The following is a 14,805-nucleotide window of genomic DNA, read 5'->3' as shown; positions in this document are numbered from 1 at the left end:
GCCGTAGGCATGCATTATATTTCCCTACAGGATATCCCATCTAGTCTGTGAGGAAAATAATTTCCATGCATAGTAAGAAGTATAAATGCAGAGCTTCTGAAATCCATTAATGTACAAGAAAACATAAGTCATGCAGCTTCCCAATGGTGGCAGAGTTGTCTTTCTTCTCAGGGTTTTACATAGAACACGTTGTTTGGTTTTCTACAGGAAGACGTAAAGCCTTTCCTAAACATGATAAAGGTTTAGTTCACCATGCTGAAATATATCATCTGTGATTAAAAGTGTCTAAAACATGCAAACTATACTTGGAAGTTTCTTTAAAGGGAGCATTCTTCACAGATTCACTTCTGTAAAAAAAACATATCTATACTTTAGTTATATTTATGTGTATGCCTGAGTGTGGATTTATCTTGTCATCCCACCCTTCTCTGAGGTTCCTCAGCATGCCACTGTCATTTTATTGTGACAACAATGCTGTGGAATTAGTTTGACAGACACTGCCCCACAAACATCTGGTGAGTTTTATGGCTGAGCGGGGCAGAGGCATTGGTTTGCCTTGGCCTCATCCAACATTCTTTATCACTACATCATGCTCACTTTGGGGGCTTTAAATGCTTTGAAATCCCTAATTATTGTCTTCCCCAAAGAACAGACCTCCACAGTGATATTGGTACATTTTAAAATAACGTACCAGAAAGATGACAAGTCCAGGCAAAAATGGATTCACTGAACAAGAATATAAATCTCAAAATAGACAATTCTGCTTGATGACATGAATAAAACAACAGTTATGTACAACAGTCATAGTAAGCCATTTTTAAATTCAGTCCATATGGATGAATTACATTGTGGCACATACATCCAAAACAAGCTTGAATGTTTAACAGTGAAGTGCTCCAGTTAAAGTTGTGAGGCCTGATGTATTCCACTGCACCTGAATAAATAAGCTGATCAACGGTGATGTGTGGGAAAAGAAAGAACAGTGATTATAAACGGCCACAAGTGTCTTGATTTCTCACTTCAAAGTTGGATTGTACAAAAAAGTTCTCCAGATTCTTTGGTCTCTGCATCCATGTCTTGGGAGTGAGAATGGACCTTGCCAAAATATCTTGGGCACATTGAATGTAAGGAAATGGAAGGAACCTGGGAATTGTAGTTATACTAAAACAGAGTCTGTTAGGTTCTGTGTAAGATGAATTTAAAAGAGATGTTTTTCAGGAGCTTGTTGTGCAGAGTTGTTTGCCTAATTCACAAGGTGTTATTTAATGCCTCTTCAGTTACTACATTCTCTCTGGAATATAGCTCAGAGTAGTGCTGCACCCAGCGTTCCATCTGCTGTGCTTGGTCCTGGATGATCATGCCTGTAGCAGATTTCAAAGGAGCAGATTTCTTTTGTATTGAACCTAAAGCCTGCTTGATACCGTCGTACATTCCCTTGATGTTACCTGTGGCCACTGCTATCTGTATCTGAGAGCAGAGGTGAAGCCAGTGATCATGAGAACATCTCCTGGCAGTCTGTTGGACTTTGCTACAAGCAACCTGAAAACCCTGCGAGTTGTAGTCACTAGGATAGACTTTGTATGCTGCTAGACATCTCCTCTTTTCCTCGATGGCTAACATCAACTCCTCCAAATGGGCTTCAAACCAGTCTGCTGTCTTTTTGGTCTTCTTGCCAAAAAGAAGACAAAGCTATGTTATAAACAGTGTGCTTGAAATGTTCCCATCATTCAGGTGCACTTGCATCAACCAGGACTGAAAGGATTTCCTCAAGCACTTGGGCAAATTCCTCCACTTTTCTTTGATCGCGAGTCTTGCTGATGTCAATATGTGGTCTTCTTTCTTTTTCGTGTGAGACAATCTCTTTGTTCGCAGTTTTACTCTACTTCACACCAGGGAGTGATCAGTATCACAATCAGCACTCTGGTAACTGCGTGTGATCATAATACTAGGGAGGCTAGGGCATCTAGTGAGGACCAAATTGAGCTGATGCCAATGCTTTGATCTTGGATGTCTCCAGGAAACTCTGTGTTGAAGCTTCATATTAAATATTAAAGAATATGTTGCTGACACAAAGACCATAGTAACAGCAAAACTCCAGCAAGTGCTGGCCATTTTCATTCATCTTCCTAATACCAAAACAGCCTAGACATGTGGGCCATGAATTGTGATCAGCATCAACTCTAGCGTTGAAGTCTCCAAGAATGAACAGTAGCTGTCTCTCGGGGATTTTTTTAATAGTAGCTGCCAGATCATCGTAGAATTTGTCTTTGACTTCTGTTGTAGACAACAGTGTTGGTACATATGCACTAGTGAGGGTGACCAGTCCCGCTGATGAGTGGAGATGCAGAGACAGGATTCTTTCACTCCCCACTGTAGGTGGAACAATGGATCTCAGCAGAGTATTTCTGACTGCAAAACCAACACCATATTCCATGGTCTCATTCAATGGTTTTCCCTGGCACAAGAATGCTTTTTTTTCTTTGATAGATCCCATGTCTGGCAATCTCATTTCTTGCAGGGCAAAATGTCCATCTGCAGCCTACTCAGTTCCATGTTGATAGCTGTCTTGCGCAGGTCTATTTCCTGCAGGTCATCAGAAAAGCCAGGGGTCATTGTCCGAACATTCCAGGTGCCCAACTTTAGGGCAGAAGTTTTCTTATGATTGTTGCATGGTGTAGGATCTGCTTGTCGGCTTTCACCCTAAACCCCACGGACCCCATGAGGTTAACAGACCATGGTGAGGCAGTACCTTACTGGCTGTGGTCTGCCCAGCTTAAGGTGTGTGGTAGCTACCTAGTGAGGTGCAATGACCTCTCCCACTGTCAGACGTAGCCCCTGGTATCATGCTGTACGCCAGTCAAGCAGAGACTTATAACTGGTATCTGGTACTTCCTGTGTTATTTTGATGCTGTATTCAAAAGCTGAAGTGTCCTCTCCAGAGCACGAAGCCTGGGTAAAATAAAATGGAGGATAGGCTGTTGTCCAAGCAGCAAATCTTGGGTCACTGAAATAGTCCAATGGAAAGGCAAGAGCAAGCGACATCGCAGGAGTTGCCAGAACGGCATGAACTGCCTCAGGGACTCCGGCTCTGGATTTTGCCTCGAGGTTAACTTCTGAAGCCTTTTGGATCAGTGGATGTAGCCACAAGGCAATGGTTTGAAACTGGAGGGTTTTTTTTCTCCTTGCCTTCCAAGGCTGACGAGCCCCACCTACACATGTTGCTCCCTAATAGTGTGAAGATTAGAAACACAGGCCTCCAGCTGCTGGGCCTTGTCTTCCAAGAGGACCACCAACTTAGAGCATCTGAGCTTAAAGGTTTTTGTTTGATTGATTGAGAATTGGGATATGCATGTCCATTATAAAAAAATGTTGAAACTAAGTTTCATAGTCAGAACAGCCCTCAGCCCTCAAAGTCTTTTGTTCTTTATCAGTTGTCCTGATCTGTCATTTCCAAACTGTGCGGAAGACACAACCATTCAATGTTCTTAATGTTGCTTCACACTAATACATGTAAACATATGCCAATGGTCCGTCCAATGGCGGTGCTTTATTCCAGCCAGTGAGAGTGATACGTTTCAGCAAGGAGGACTCCCAGAAATAAAATTTCATATTTACTTGGTTTCTGGCACTGAGTGTTACTGAAGGTGAGAGAGAAAGGTGAGAGAGAAAGTGGACTTTATAGATTCTATTTAAGTGTGTATTCCCACAAGAAACAACCTCTTTAAACACCTTTAAACCTGAATCACCTGCTGCTTTCATTCCGTGATGATTTATTTACATTGTATACAGAAAAGGGACAGCAAAAAAAGAAGACAAACCCAAGAGGAACCACATGGCTGTATCTCTGATCAAAACAGTGCTTAGAGAAATGTTTCTGGTGATGTTGGAGCTAGACATCTGAAACTCATTTCTCACACATAAGTGTGCACAGACACAGACAGGGAGCAATCTTATGGCCCCACTGTGTTTGCAAGTGCTGTGACAGGGCTCCCCAGTTACAATGGTGTGGCAAAGTTAAAAAAACAACAACTCAAATACAGTAAAAATTATAATCTTGGAGCCCATGATCTCTTTATTCAATCTTTTGGATGTTATTTTCCAGAAATAGGGGAGAACTGCATGCACAGTCACATGCCATAGAGTTATTGACTTTACTTAATGTACACTAGCTAGCTAGAAGGATATTGCTGATACGGCCATTTTATTACTATCAGTTGTCCCTTCTGCAGGATGCAGAGGGAGGCTGTAAATCTTCACTGGTTTTATCCGTATGCATAAGGAACTGAAAAATGTTTCTCCATGCCTGCACAACACCAAGACATTTTCTGGCACTGTCAAAGAAATTTCCCACATTAACAATAAGAATTATTGTATGAATCGTGTTGACTGCTGCCTTGCTGCATGGACTTTTAAGAGCTTGAAGCATGACATGGGTTTTTTGCATCTTGGTGAACAATCCTTCTGTGCTTGTTATGTGTGTGCTTTGTTTCTCAAAGGGAAAGGATGCAGGTTTTGCAGCAAGACGTGTTGTGTAGATTGCAGACAAGTCAACAAGAAAAGATTGTTTCTTGACACCCTGGTGTGCTAGAAACAAGAGATTGAGGGCTTGCAAATTCCTATGTGATTTCTCTTATTGTGTTGACACAGCTTGAATAGGCAAGAGTAAGGAAATTAGTGAGCGTTCATCACAGACCTACTCTCCCATTTTTAATGGAAACTTCCTTCTTGAAGTAATATGTAGTGGTGGAACATTTTCTATGTGCTTGCCAACAGCCAAAGCTAGGAAACTTAAAAAAACAAACAAAAGCTCTCTAATTTCCCCAGTGACTATGCCACATGTGGAATTCTGGGAGCTTAGTGCAAAAAAAGCAGTTTTCCAACCCCTGCGATCAATAGGTTACACCCATAAAAATGTCAAAGCCCTGCCTAGGGGCTGACTTCTGATGACATCACAAAGAAAAGAAAGTTACAATTTTTTATTGACAGAGTGACACTTCACAAGAGATCTTCACAAGAGAATAGCCGGTTCCTGGTTGCCACTACTGTAGTAATCTATCATATGAGTATGTTTCAGCGATTGAAACACCCCCCTCTCTTTGACACTTCAAGGTTGGCCAGTTGCTTTGGGGAAGACCAGAGAAATAATAGGGTTCTCATGAGTAAGGAATAGTTATTGCAGCAGACAAATCCAGTCATGGTAGCAGTCATAGTTTTGTTTTTATTTCAGAAATGTACATTTACCATTCCATTTTTCCCACTTGAAGTTTGCCAAAAGGATACGCAAATCACAGTGTGGATAAAAGCAAATGACTTCACTAATTTTCAGCAGCTTTTTTTTTTATTTTGCCTCAGTAGGCTTAACTTTAAAGTCAGTTCTGACTACAAAACACTTATCAATTTCCAATGGAATTAGTAGCTCTCAGAAGGCTCTTGAGAAAACGCTAAACCTAAGAGTGGGTAAAATAATTATATTGGCAGGAATCCCATGCACGATTAGACTGTGTAGATCTCACTGAAGTCTGGGAGACTGAAACAGCCTAAGTACGTGCAGGGTTGTAACCCTGGTTAGGAATAATCCTGTCCCAAAGAACAGTACTCTTCTTTGGTTTTGTGACAGGATTACTGTTCACGCTCCAGGGAATATTCTTGCTAATGTCAAGTTAAAAATGCTTAAATGCGATTTTTCAGGAATAAACTGCTTTTACAAACTTTAGCTTTAGCATAATATACTACAATATAATATAATGGCTGATGCCTCTGGGAGCACACAAGTCAACTAGATACCTGTCTCCTGATACCTCTTCCCCTGCATCTGGCATTTTGAAATACCTTCCCTTTAAGCCTGGAAGTTATACATCCCCACCATGTCTTGTAACCTGTGATGGACTTTTCCTCCAGGAATCTGTCAAATCCCTTTTAAAGGCATCTGGGCCAGATGTCATCACCACACCCTGTGACAGATTACCAACATTCTGGGTAAAGAAATACTTTCTTTTGTCTGTTCTCACTCTCCCAACACTTGATTGGAGTGGATGTCCCCTGGTTCTGGTATTGCATGAGAGGGAAAAGGGCTTCTCTCTATCCACTTTAGCCATCCCCTGCATAATTTTATACGTCTCGATCATGTCCCCCCTCAGGCACCATTTCTCTAGACTAAAGAGCCCCAAACGCTGTAGCCTTTCCTCATAAGAAAGGTGCCCCACCCAGTCATCATTTTAGTCACTCTCTTCTGCACCTTTTCTAGTTCCAGTTGAGGTGTGGTGACCAGAATGGTACACAGTACTCCAGGAGCAGCCTTACCAGTGTTTTGTACAGTGGCATTATAATGTTGGGTGTTTTATTTTCAGACCCCCTTTTTAATGATACCTAGCATGGAATTACCCTTCATGAATTGCTGCCTTGTCGTGGCGAAGGGGCTTGAGTAACTCAGGGAAGCTATGGGCTATGCCGTGCAGGGATACCCAAGACGGACAGGACATAGTGGAGAGTTCCAATTAAACGCAATCCACCTGGAGTAGGAAATGGCAATGCCACTCCAGTATCTTTGCCAAGAACGCCCCATGATCAGAAACAAAAGGCTAAAAGATATGACGCTGGAAGATGGGCCCCTCAGGTCGAAAGGCATCCAACATGATACTGAGGAAGAGTGGAGGACAGGTACAAGTAGCTCCAGAGCTAATGAAGTGGTTGGGCCAAAGCCGAAAGGATGCTCAGCTGTGGACGTGCCTGGAAGTGAAAGGGAAGTCCAATGCTGCAAAGAAAAATACTGCATAGGAACCTGGAATGCAAGATCTATGAACCTTGGTAAGCTGGACGTGGTCAAACAGGAGATGGCAAGAATAAACATTGACATCCTGGGCATCAGTGAACTAAAATGGACAGGAATGGGTGAATTCAACTGAGATGATTATCAGATCTACTATTGTGGGCAAGAATCCCGTAGAAGGAATGGAGTAGCCCTCATAGTCAACAAAAGAGTGGGAAAAGCTGTAATGGGATACAATCTCAAAAATGATAGAATGATATCAATACAAATCCAAGGCAGGCCTTTCAACATCACAATAATCCACGTTTATGCACCAACCACCATTGCTGAGGAGACTGAAACTGAACAATTTTATGAAGATTTATAACACCTTCTAGAACTGACACCAAAGAAAGATGTTCTTCTCATTCTAGGGGACTGGAATGCTAAAGTAGGGAGCCAATAGATAAAAGGAACAACAGGGAAGTTTGGCCTTGGAGTTCAGAATGAAGCAAGGCAAAGGCTAATAGAGTTTTGTCAAGAGAACAAGCTGGTCATCACAAACACTCTTTTCCAACAACACAAGAGGCGACTCTATACATGGAAATCACCAGATGGGCAATATCGAAATCAAATTGATTATATTCTCTGCAGCCAAAGGTGGAGAAGCTCTATACAGTCAGCAAAAACAAGACCTGGAACTGACTGCAGCTCTGATAATCAGCTTCTCATAGCAAAATTCAAGGTTAGACTGAAGAGAGTAGGAAAAACCACTGGGCCACTCAGGTATAATCTAAACCAAATCCCTTATGAATACACAGTGGAAGTAAAGAACAGATTTAAGGAACTCGATTTGGTGGACAAAGTGCCTGAAGAACTTTGGATAGAGGCTCGTAACATTGTACAGGAGGTAGCAACAAAAACCATCCCAAAGAAAAGGAAATGCAAGAAAGCAAAGTGGCTGTCCAACGAGGCCTTAGAAATAGCAGAGAGGAGAAGAGAAACAAAATGCAAGGGAGATAGGGAAAGTTAAAGAAAATTGAATGCAGACTTCCAAAGAATAGCAAGGAGAGAGAAGAGGGCCTTCTTAAATGAACAATGCAAAGAAATAGAGGAAAATAACAGAAAAGGAAAAACCAGAGATCTGTTCAGGAAAATTGGAGATATTAGAGGAACATTTTGTGCAAAGATGGACATGATAAAGGACAAAAATGCTAGGGACCTAACAAAAGCAGAAGACATCAAGAAGAGGTGGCAGGAATACACAACGGAATTATATCAGAAAGATTTGGATATCCCTGACAACCCAGACAATGTAGTTGCTGACCTTGAGCCAGACATCCTGGAGAGTGAAGTCAAGTGGGCCTTGGAAAGCCTGGCTAACAACAAGGCCAGTGGAGGTGATGACATTTCACTTGAACTATTTAAAATCTTAAAAGATGATGCTGTTAAGGTGTTACATTCAATATGCCAGCAAGTTTGGAAAACTCAACAGTGGCCAGAGGATTGGAAAAGATCAGTCTACATCACAATCCCAAAGAAAGGCAGTGCCAAAGAATGCTCCAACTACCGTACAATTGCACTCATTTCACACGCTAGCGAGGTTATGCTCAAAATCCTCCAAGGTAGGCTTCAACAGTATGTGGACCGAGAACTCCCAGAAGTACAAGCTGGATTCCGAAGAGGCAGAGGAACTAGAGACCAAATTGCTAACATGCGCTGGATTGTGGAGAAAGCGAGAGAGTTCCAGAAAAATATCTTCTTCTGCTTCATTGACTATGCAAAAGCCTTTGACTGTGTGGACCACAGCAAACTATGGCAAGTCCTTAAAGAAATGGGAGTGCCTGACCACCTTATCTATCGCCTGAGAAACCTATATGTGGGACAGGAAGCAACAGTTAGAACTGGATATGGAACAAATGATTGGTTCAAAATTGGGAAAGGAGTACGACAAGGCTGTATATTGTCCCCCAGCTTATTTAACTTATATGCAGAATACATCATGCGGAAGGCTGGACTGGAGGAATCCGAAGCCAGAATTAAGATTGCCAGAAGAAATATCAACAACCTCCAATATGCAGATGATACCACTCTGATGGCAGAAAGTGAGGAGGAATTGAAGAACCTTGTAATGAGGGTGAAAGAGGAGAGTGCAAAAAACGGCCTGAAACTCAACATCAAAAAAACTAAGATGATGGCCACTGGTCCCATCACCTCCTGGGAAATAGAAGGGGAATATATGGAGGCAGTGACAGATTTTATTTTCCTGGGCTCCATGATCACTGCAGATGGAGACAGCAGCCGTGAAATTAAAAGATTCCTGCTTTTTGGGAGGAAAGCAATGACAAACCTTGACAGCATCTTAAAAAGCAGAGACATCACCTTGCCAACAAAAGTCCGAATAGTCAAAGCTATGGTTTTTCCTGTCGTGATGTATGGAAGTGAGAGCTGGACCATAAAGAAAGCAGACCGCCGAAGAATTGATGCCTTTGAATTGTGGTGCTGGAGGAGGCTCTTGAGAGTCCCCTGGACTACAAGGAGAACAAACCTATCAATTCTGAAGGAAATCAACCCTGAGTGCTCACTGGAAGGACAGATCCTGAAGCTGAGGCTCCAGTACTTTGGCCATCTCATGAGAGGACTCCTTGGAAAAGACCTTGATGTTAGGAAAGTGTGAGGGCAAGAGGAGAAGGGGACGACAGAGGATGAGATGGCTGGACAATGTCTGCGAAGCAACCAACATGAATTTGACACAACTCCGGGAGGCAGTGGAAGATAGGAGGGCCTGGCGTGCTCTGGTCAATGGGGTCATGAAGACTCAGACACGACTAAACGACTAAACGACAACGAGAATCAAATTGGCCTTCTTCACTGCCGCCGGACACTGCACTGACACTCTTATCAAGCTGCCCACCAGCACACCAAGATCTCTTTCCTGATCCATCATGAACCCATTAGCTGATAAAGTTTTGACTTGCTTTCTCGAAGGCATTCATGGTCGGGATCCAATGGTTGTTGTAGGTTTTTCGTGCTGTCTGGCCGTGTTCTTGAGGATAGGAGTCAGTACTCTATCTGTGCTCTGGTGCAGTTTGTGGGATAGTTGAGTATAGCTGTGGGATCAGCTTTTTGTCCTTTTCAGGAGATTGGGTGATAATGGTGATCAGTGTTGTGGGTGTATTATTATGATAAGGGGGAGAGATGATATGCCACTGTGACTGATGGGTGTCTTTTGTGTGCAGTGATCACTGGTCCTTGTGGCTGGGTAGAGTTTGTTGACCTTTTGCAGGCTGTGTTTTTCAGTGCTGGGAGCCAGGCTTTGTTAAGTTTTAGACTTTCTTCTTCTTTTTTTGTTGAAGCTCTGCTGTTGTTTGTGGGTTTCAATGGCTTCCCTGTGCACTCTAACATAATGATTGCTGGTGTTGTCCAGTACTTCTGTGTTTTGAAATAGAATTTCATGTCCAGCTTGTTTCAGGGCATGTTCAGTTACTGCCAATTTTTCCGGTTGTTTTAGTCTGCTGTATCATGTTCTTTGATTCTGGTGGGGATGCTGGAAATTGTGGTTCCAATATATACCTGGCCACAACTGCAAGGTATCTAGTATACTCCTGCAGTGGTGAGGGGGTCCCTTTTGTCATTTGCTGACCGTAATATTTCTTGTATTTTTCTGGTAGGCCTGAATACTGTTTGTGTTTTTTCAAAAGTTTCCCCTTTGATGAATGGCAGAAATACTTTATTTGTGGGTAGCTGTTTTTCCTCTTCAGGTTGTTGTTGTTTTCTTGGTTTGATAGTCAGCAAAGGACAAAAGGGACGCCTCACCACTGCAGGAGTATACCGGATATCTTGCAGTAATTGACATATTGTCACCCATTCTCCAAGTTTGGAGAGATCCTTCTGGAGCTCTTCATAACACCTTCTGGTCTTCACCGCCCGGAAAAGTTTTGTACTCCTGTTCTCTTCCCCCCCGCCCCCGCCCCCGCTTTTTGCCAGTAGCTAAGAGAAAGCCCTGATTTAATCATTGAGGAAAGCAGCTTCATAGGAAAGCCATGAGGGAGGGAGGGACTTGAATAACGCAACAGGCTCAGTTCTCCTTGATCCTTTCTTAAAAGGGTAATGCAGGGACTTTACACTTTCTTCATGCTACCTGAAAGTTCACATCATCTCTCCTTCTCAGCTATTTTTTCCCCTAGCACAACAAGTAGGTTTGTTTAAAAAAGCAGTCCATTACTTTTGGAAAAGAAATGTGGAAGGAAGCTTCTAGTTGCTTGGGTATGTTTTCCATCCTTTCTTCCCTTCCTTCTTTCTCCTGGATTTGAAATTAGCACTGCTGCCATTCTGTGGCTGCAAGAGTGATGACTTTTGAAGGATTGCAGAAACAAATCTCTGAACAGTATAGTCTTTGATGATTTAACCAATGGCTTTACAGCAGGAAAGGCAAGGAAGGTTCATTTCTAAGGTAATCAGCACATTTTCCTTCACTGTTGACACCCGCTCAGTGTCTTCTTCCCTTTCTTTCTCTCTTTCCATGCGCTGTCACATCTATCTTCTTCTTATTATTTTAAACATTTTAACCCTATAAATGTCAGCTTTTATGGAAAGGATGTGTGCATGATGGGTGTCACTCTGTCCCTTCAGTATTTCTGACCAGTTTCCTCTGCTTAATGGTAAGCATACAATTAGATTCATGTTTACACATTTCTTAATCTTAGAACTGCAGAGCTAGATGGGGCCCTATGGATCATCATGTCCAGCCCCTGTCAAGGAGGCACCGTGGAGAATCAAACTCCACACTCTGGCTCTGCAGCCAGATGCCTAAACCACTGAGCTAGATAATGTACATCCCAGTATGAATTATTATTAGTGGTGTGCTGGTTTGTGGTTTGGGACTATAACTCCCAGAATCCCTAGGTTCTGAGAAGTGTAGCTGAAAAACATAAATCTGCAGACATCTCATAATTACATAAGTACAGATGAATCTGTGTTTTCAGTATTTAGATTATGTTTGATTCCCCAAAGCTTGTCAGCTATTCTTAGTTAATTGCTAGGAGATGATAGTGATGCTTCACTGTTGCCTTAATTACACTCATTTTTAAGTTCCATCTCTTTAGGCGAAGAGTTAATAAAACTGATGACAAACTGGCATACAAGTCTACTTTCATGTTCCTCTACTGTGAGTTAATCAATAAAGATAAGGGAAATCATAATGAATGATTTCACAAACAGGAATGGTTTTTATTAAGCTAATTTCCTATCTGATAATTATATTTTGTAAAAATGATGGCTTGCAAAGGACATGAATGAGGAACATAACACATTGTCTGGGGACAGGTTTAGTAAACCCTTGCCGTTGTTTTAGGTTAATCGTGTATATTTTAAAATGTATACATTACAATGCGTTCTGGTAATTATTCCTTGTATATGTGATTTACTTCATTAAACATTGGAATCATGAGGTAGTGCTGAATATTGCCAAATATTAACAATTATGACAATGCAGTTACCATATGTTTTCAGCTGCTCTTTCTTCCTCTTTGGCCAAATGATGTTTGAGTCTTTATGGCCAAATTACATTTATTGTAGCTGAAAAACTACAAGCACTGTAATGCCCATTACTGTCCATAGCCCCTTTTACAATTTCCATTAAGAACCTATTTATTTTCTGTGAAATATCCGTAACTCTGTGAATAGCAAAAGAAATTAGGTTACTATTTCTGGAATAATAGTGGTGAATACCATTCATTAAAGTATCAGCAATCTCATTTTGTAATCCTCGACTGCCCAGACACAGAGGACAGCCCAGAGAAGAATTGTTTTCTCGAATGCTGTTCCAATTAGAAGGCATCTTGTTAGTGAAATGGAAAGAGCCTTCTGAATGTGGCGACTGTGTTAAATAGCAGCCTTTCTGTCTTTATCAAGTTGAGCCACCCACAAGAGTTCTCATTAAGTGAGAGAGTGGGCAGATCTGCAACAGACAAGAGACAGGACACATCCAATTACTGTCGTCGTCAGGTGCTGAACGTTAATATGTCCCCATTAGTTAGAGCTGTATCACTGATCTTCTGAATCCTGCACTGCTTTGCAGGCCCAGGATCATTCCTGCCTTGCAGTGCAGCCTTGTTAAGTGGGCAGTCTATGTGCAGCAAAGAGCGCCATGCACTTCCAGGGTCCTTGCTCCCCTTAATGTGTACAGGAATGTGGGGTTTTTTTTTTGTGCTAGAGATTCTTAGCTCATCATCCATCTTCAATGTGGCACCATCCAATTTTCTGCATTACCACGTTTGAGAGCCACAACAATTCTTTGCCAGAAGGAAATGGGGACAGAGAAATAAAAGAAGACAGAAGACTGATAATGGAGAAACTCAGAGAAAGGCAGGAGATAGGAGGCTCTATGGATCATTGGTGTGAAGAAATATTGGTGTTCTGATTGCTATTAAAGGCTTCAGTAGAATGTGGTTGGTTGTGTGCAACATACTTGAGGAAAATGTATTGGATGTGTCTTATGCAGAGGCTAAATGTGGGGCTAAATACAGCCAGTAGTTGCAGCCAGAGTTGGCCCAGACAGACATTGGCCAGAAGCCTGTTGCCCTGTCCAGTCACATACGGCAATCTTACAAGGGACGGGATCTGTTTCCCATGTGACTCATCTTCTCTGGAATGAGGAATCAATCACATGGCTGCTCATAAGACCAGGCAGACGATGGAAAGGCTGGAAGGATTTTTCTTCAGTTGAATTTAGCCATTGACTCAATAGAACATATGTGTGACTTAGCAACTGCTTTGGGTTGGTGGGTGGATGTGCTCTAGTTAGGACTGAATTGTCTTTAGGCCATGAAGTTGACACACTTGAGGGTGATCCCGAGAACCTCTTTAATCAAAAAGACCCAGTATGTTAATATGCTTGTTGTAATCTGCTTGTTTAGGTCAGATGATACGTACCAGATCTGTCATTATGCAAGCTCAAGGAGAAGGAAGGCCTTGCCCAGCTGACCTTACCCAGTACAGGAACTGCGTGGTCAAACCCTGCTACAGCTGGGTTCTTGGAGAGTGGTCCCAATGCAAAGTTGAGGTATCTATTGTGTACTACCTGACAGAACATCGTCTTTGCCCTGAAGATGTAAAATAGACTCAATTTGTTACTCACATACTTCAGATTCACAGGACAGTTTGATATGTATTTTAAAAGTTACAGGCAATGCTATTTGAATCTTACAGAAAACAAGGGGGTATTGGTATCAAAATTACAGTGAATTTATCATAAATTCAAGGAAGCTGCTGATTAAATACTCCAATAGCAAAGGTCAGCAGAATGTATGCTTCTAATAGTACGTACTCCGATGAGTGTCATAGATCTTTTTTACAGCAGCAAACTTAGATCAAAGCATGATTTAATTTCAGAGAATCCTGCCACCCTGGAAATTGACTTTTGCACTAAGAATACTCTGTAGCCTCTCTTGGCATACCAAAAGGCCTTGAAAGTGTATAGTTTAAAGCTGTTGTGTGAAATGCTGAGTGCGGCTTTCCTCCTTGGAGTGATTATTTTTTTTAAATGGTCTGAAAATGTAAACGCTGACATGAATTGTGAAGCATCAAATACGTATACCTTTGCTTTGTCAGCACCAACGGCCTGCATGCTCTCTCCATCTTCATGCTGCATTCTGCTTCCATTGATTTGCTGTAAACATTTCTTCCCCCCTTCCTCATTTATCTCTTAGGTCATGCTTCTTCAGAAACACGTGATCCATTATCAAGCATTCACTTTAAACTGATGTGCATTTGCCATACTTAGTTTTTCCATGTGGGGTAGGGAGAAGATGGAATCTCTTTAGCTTTCATCGTCTCAGATGAATTGGACTGCAGAGAGGAAGAAATATGGCAGAGGGGAAGATTTTATTTATTTGTATATGTGATATATTCTTTAAAAGACATGCACACAACAATTACTATTACAAAAACTCTCCTTTCTCCGTTTAGTCTTATTATCAGAAAAAGCAGTCTGTGCAGCGAGGTAATGGTGAACATTACTATCTCCAGAGTTTCATCTTTGGTGCAAGGTTCGAGACTAA

General features: G+C 41.8%; 1 protein-coding gene across 2 annotated transcripts in view; it reads left to right on the top strand.

The window, feature by feature from the left end:
- Positions 1-14,805, top strand: part of THSD7B (thrombospondin type 1 domain containing 7B) — a 642,879-nt gene that overhangs the window by 609,012 nt on the left and 19,062 nt on the right. For both annotated transcript variants that reach the window (XM_078376996.1, XM_020779664.3), the window contains one exon: positions 13,663-13,808. In XM_078376996.1, the coding sequence (XP_078233122.1) occupies positions 13,663-13,808 (146 nt within the window). The remainder of the gene's footprint in view (positions 1-13,662; positions 13,809-14,805) is intronic.

The sequence above is a fragment of the Pogona vitticeps genome, chromosome 1 (assembly GCF_051106095.1).
Source record: "Pogona vitticeps strain Pit_001003342236 chromosome 1, PviZW2.1, whole genome shotgun sequence".
In the NCBI taxonomy this organism is placed as follows: Eukaryota; Metazoa; Chordata; class Lepidosauria; order Squamata; family Agamidae; genus Pogona; species Pogona vitticeps.
This window is presented reverse-complemented; position numbering and strand designations above follow the sequence as displayed.